Raw genomic sequence first — 5,798 nt, forward strand, 5'->3', positions numbered from 1 at the left:
TATCAACATGGGTGCTAGTTTTGAAGATCTCGTCGAGACGGATTTATTGGTGAAAGCGGATCTTAATTTAGAGTTGTCGTTTGAAAGTTAAAACGTTTTGAATTTTGAAATTTGGAAAAGATTCCGCTGACATCAGCAGATTCGTCTGTTTCTACGTGCATGCAGAACTTTCCCTCAATAGCCTCCACTACAGTCCAAAATTTACCAAAAAATGGAAAGAAAAAAATTGGTTAGAAACCGATCGCTCATTCTCTCCCTAGCAATCGTTCGCTAGCTAGGGGAGCCCATCAGATAGGCGGATAGAGAGACTAGAGAAGAGAGGTGTGCGTGTGTTGTGTCGTGGCACTGGCCCTACCTGGCGTGGAACAACGGTTCACCCGCACCATCCGATCGGAATCGAGCGGCAATGGCCGTGACCTCGCTGGAAGCAAAGAACGAGGTCGACTTCGGAATAGATTTTGCGATTTGTAATTGCGAAATACACAACAACGTGAAGTACCGTTGGATCTTTTTAATATACTACACCTAAAATCTGTTGTAAAATGTACCGTAATATTTCCCTTAACCTAAATTCTAGTGGAACCTGAACGAGCTGTCCAAAATAAAAAGGAAACCATGAACCCTATGCGAACCAGTACAGACTACATGCTAGTACACTAATACGACGTACTACAACTCTACAAGCAAGTACGATCAACTCCCGGTCTTGAAGACACAAACACGTGTAGTACTGATTCATTGATTCAATTTGCCATGTGCTCACTTCGCATGTATGCTAAACTAGGATGAGGACACACTGAAACAAAAATGACAACATACTAGCTATTACTAGTAACTACTACCTTCGTTTCAAGGAATAAGACACCCTCGTTTTACGTGTTTTTTTTTTGACCAAGAATTACTTTCAATAGATAAACATTATTTGTATGGAATTAGTATCATTGAAATATTCTTTTAAATAGGAATCTAACGATACTAATTATATATAATATAATCAAGATTTTGTTGCTTAATTTTTATGGTCAAAGTTCGTCTTGAAATACGCGTACGCCTTATTCCTTGAAACGGAGGTAGTAGTACGTAATGCGTATTAGTAAATCCTCGTTGCAGTAAATTTTTATTTTTTTGAAGAAAAGGCAATAGATTTACCTTAATTTATTAATAAAGAAGAAGCTTATGAAGCCAAGTTTTAGTTTAGTCTTACAATCACACCGAGGTCACAAAAGCCTACTACCCCGCCATGAAAAAACCCAAATGTTTGGCACCAGTAGTAACCCATGTCCTAGCTTCCGACTTGATAGATCGAAGATGATGGTAGGCATGGTGTCCACATGCTTGAAAATCCTAGCGTTGCGTTCATTCCATAACTCCCACGCAACCAACATGAAGAGGGTGGCCATAGCTTTCTATCGGCCTCCATGAGCAAGCTCGGCGGAGGTCCACCAAAGGTCGACATTGTCAAACCCGTCCCATGAGGAAGGATCAAAGTCATGTATGTGAAGCCAATCCTTAACCATCTTCCAATTCCAAATAGAGAAGCGGCACTTGAAGAGAAGGTGAGAGGCCGTCTCGTCAGGATGCCGACAAAGAGGACAAACTCTCCCATTTGGCCATCCCCGCTTTGCAAGCCGGTCCACCGTCCAAACACGGTTTTGGATGATGAGCTAGGAGAAGAGCTTGCATTTAGGAGGAGCCCAAGCCTTCCAAACGATGGAATCCATGCAGGAGCGAATTGTTCCCGCGAACTGCGCATTATAAGCTGACGAGCAAGAGTATGCGCCATTGTTGGTGAGCTTCCAAATGATGGAGTCTGGAACATCATCATGAAGAGTGAGCTGCGAGGTGTGCGACCATAGCGTGATGAACTCCTGCAGAGTTTGTACCGAGAAGCCCGCCAAAGTATCAAGGTGGAGGACCCAAGCATTGTCAGCAATGGAATTCCTCACATTCCAGCTCTTCTTCTTGGATATGGCAAAGAGGGAGGGGGCTATGCATTTGGCGCTTAGGCCATCCGCCCAAGGATCGTGCCAAAAACTCGCTTTATTTCCATCCCCAATATTGACCTTTGTGAGCGTGTGGAAAAGCTCCATATCCTCCTCATTGCAAGGGTTCTCCATCCCAACCCAAGGCTTCTCCGACATCGTCCAAGCTAACCAAGGCCAACAGAGGCGTAAGGCCCTCCCAAATTTCTCCATGTTGAGGATGCCAAGGCCACCAAGAGATCGAAGTGGGGCGGCAAACGGCAGTCCAGTTAACCTTGCACTTTCCCCCGGTCGCATTTTCGGAACCTGCCCAAAAGAAACTCCGAATTAGTTTAGTGATAGCTTGCAGCGGCTTCACCGGAACACGAAGGGGCGTGAGAGGGTAAACCGCTAGGGAGGTGAGAACCGACTTGACAAGGGCCTTTCTTCCGGCGATGTTGAAGTATCTCCCATGCAAGGGAGCAAGGAGAGCCACGGCCTTATCCTCAAGATATTGGAAGTGAGATCTCTTGAGCCTTCACACTCCAAGAGGAAGGCCAAGGTACTTCAAAGGGAATAATGTCGTAGTGACCGGAAGCTCATTGAGAACCTGAGAGAGGTCGATGTCATTGCATCTAATTGGGGCGACAAGGCTCTTTTCGAAGTTTGTCAAGAGGCTGGGGACCATGCCAAAGTTGCCCAAGATTACTGTGTGCCAGTACTCGCTCGCTGACATCAATTGATCATTAGCTTATAGTTTACCTTACGGTGACATTTGCATATGCCTTCATCTGGATAGTTTATGTACAGACACGGTGGTACTTGTGGAGGCAAATTATCCTTGTTTCAGATTATATGTAGAACCTAAACATGTATGTACAGCAACATTTACATCGAACAAGCTACATTATATCATGCCAATATCAGTACAACTTTATCTTTTGTACTATATCTATAGCATGCGTTTTGATTCATTATAGTTAAATATAGTAGTATAAATCAGTAGTATGCTATATATTCTACTATTATTGCTGATGTATTTCCGCTCTTTTCTTGATGGCGTTCTCCAGTTCTTCACAGAATGATGGACACACTTTGCTCATCGTTCGTTGTGTTCTCTGTTTCAACAAAAAAAAAATTGAATGGAATTGTAAGTTCTTTTGCATAAACTGCATAACCACTCTGATGCATGTAAATTAAAATTTAATGCTCATATGTACGTACTAGCTATCACTTAGTTAGAATAGTGAATTTTGATATTTTTTAAGCGTGGTTGCTAAATTCATCAAATAAACATGATAACACATACAAATCATCAGATTGATTCACAAAATATATGATTATACACTCTATTTTGTTACCCAAACTGTTGATCCTCCATCTATAGGGAAGATATGATAGGGTAGGATAAAGGTTTTGTTGCATTCCTGATGTCACCACGATTGTCCTAGTGATGTGGGAACGATCCTTAATTTGTCTGTTTGTTGGACTTAGATTTGTTTCGTTAACGCTGTTAGAGAATGTGTGGCATTGGTAATCAAGTCATGCACAATGATGGTGCAGATTTAAGAATTTTTGTATCCATCAAGTTAGTATGCCCCAATATCATTGCCACACTTTCATGTGATGAATCCGTTAGTTCGACTAGCCCGATGACCCTCCTTGAAGTTGAGGTTGGCAAGAAGGTGCGACAAGACCTAGACACATCAATTTTACGAGGGTGGGGGTAGGTGGTGTTGCTACATTGGCTCATTATTCGATTGCCTCAACCAATAGTCACAAGAGGAAGAACCAAATTCTTTCACCCGAGTACCTGCGTTGTCTACGTCCACAAAGAGAAACAATGGCACCAGGAATCTTAGAACCCGTCCTTTACACCTAGCCCCAGGCATGACTGTTGATTTTGAAGAAAAAAAATGTAGAAACCTTTGTAGCAAACCTCAAAGGCCTGGAAGACGAACCCTGGTCAATCTAGGTTGAAGAAGGTTTTGCCAAATGTGTACTATGTGTAGAGTATAATTGGCAGCTCACTCCATCCCTAATTCCGACACTATAAACAAGAACCCTTTGTCTGGGGCATAATAGAGTGTAGTGTAGATTCGAAATGTTTTAATCTGCACTCTTTTGGGCCCGGCTGTGGGGAGATGCATGTGTACAAAAATAAAACTCTCTCTATCATTGTAATGAAGTACTTAACCCTTACTTAATTATGATCTAGCAAAAGCTTTTATCCTTCTATATATAGAATATATTTGCGATTTCAACAAAAATAGTTTTATGATTGGCAACTATCAATCATATGATTAAGACATTGTCCAGTTATAAATGTAACCACTAAATCTACTCAACAAATCCCTATCATTTGGCCCACCATGCTTTTTTTTCTATACGAAGGGTTTTCCCTGTTTCTATTGTCAGAAACCAGCAGGTACTTGGATGACATTTGACAGGAAGCAAGAAAAAAAGGCAGATCGATGTACCTGGAGATGGAGGCTATAGAACGTCCTGCTCTGAAACGCGGAGGTCGACGAACTGACGAGGCGAAGCCCTTCGTTCTCCACCACTTTGATGCACTTTGACATCGGCAGAGCTCCGGCCATGTTGCTCAGCAGGCTGACCTGGACCATGATGTCCCTGTCGTCGATGCAGGTGGCGGAGACGATCGGAGCTGTGTTTTCCTTCATAGCTAGCACGCCCGGTTTGCAGCTTGCCCGGGTCAGCTCCTCCTTCTTCTTCTCTAAACCCTCCACCTGCTTCTGCAGCTCCGGGATGTACTTGAGCGCCTTCGTCACCGTGATGGGAATGCTCAGCTTCTTCTGCAGAGATAACAAGATCGATGCAAAGGAGGAGTCGATCAGAAAATGATATATCGTGCAGCTTAATTGGCGGATGTTTAATCAAATAATCAATGATCTAAGTGGTTTAGAGATTTACGGTGTGATCGGTGTCGGGGAGGAGGGAGCGGAGGGAGGAATAGAGCCCGTTGAGCTGCTTGCGGCGGTCGCGCTCGTACGCGTTGTGGCTGATCTTCCGGTGTGTTCCCTCTCCGCCGGGCGAGCCGTAGCCACCGGATGAGGTGCCGGCTCCAGGTGCGGCCGGGATGCCGTCGAGGTCAAGGCCCGGCCACTGCTGGTGGCCGCCGGCGCCGGAGAAGATTTCCGCCTCCAGCGACGAGATACTGCTGGCAAACGGGTCGTCGAACAGCTGGTGCTGGTGCCCCATTGCGGGCCGGGAGCTCGGAGCTTTTTCTTGGTCGGTCTTGCTCGCGTGGAGAGGTTGATTAGGGATTGATGGTGGATGAGAGAGGGAGACAGAGTAGCTAGCTACCTAACCACAGAGCTAATCTAGCTAATTAATTGCATTCTTCACTGTGAGACGCCTGCTAGTAATGTAGTTTTAAACAGATGTGGTTAGCATAAACTACTGCTTCTCATGGCAGGTTTGGTTTGATACGTGGAGTCAGCTTGAGCCAGTTCCGGAGTGGTGGCCTCCCATTTATATAGGGGCTAGTGATGAAGGGGTGTCAGTGTCACGTACGACTTTAGAGATAACTAATTTAGCGGGCTAACTAATTCTGGATGTCTAAGTCTAGAAAAAAACATGACATAATTGTACCTTATACAGATTGGCTATAATTTACTACTACCTCCGTTTTATATTATTATGTGTATATATTAGATTTATTAAAGTCAAATTTTATAAAGTTTGATTTAACATATGTGAAAATAAAAACATTTATGTACCAAATACATATAATACGATATTATATTTCAATATGGCTCAAATGATGCTGATTTGATATTTGTAAACGTTGGTAGTGTTTTCTAGTAGGTTAAC

The 5,798-nt window shown here is 43.5% G+C and overlaps 1 protein-coding gene across 1 annotated transcript; it reads right to left on the bottom strand.

Moving 5' to 3' along the window:
- Positions 1-2,872: 2,872 nt before the first annotated feature.
- LOC124668002 (protein IRON-RELATED TRANSCRIPTION FACTOR 2-like) lies at positions 2,873-5,406 on the bottom strand. The gene is made up of 3 exons (XM_047205213.1): positions 4,896-5,406; positions 4,442-4,777; positions 2,873-3,079 (listed from the first exon to the last, which is right to left on the bottom strand). The coding sequence occupies exons 1-3, from the start codon at positions 5,181-5,183 to the stop codon at positions 2,987-2,989; spliced, it is 717 nt and encodes a 238-aa protein (XP_047061169.1). The 5' UTR covers positions 5,184-5,406; the 3' UTR covers positions 2,873-2,986.
- Positions 5,407-5,798: the final 392 nt, after the last annotated feature.

This window comes from Lolium rigidum, chromosome 6 (genome assembly GCF_022539505.1).
Source record: "Lolium rigidum isolate FL_2022 chromosome 6, APGP_CSIRO_Lrig_0.1, whole genome shotgun sequence".
Lineage (NCBI taxonomy): Eukaryota > Viridiplantae > Streptophyta > Magnoliopsida > Poales > Poaceae > Lolium > Lolium rigidum.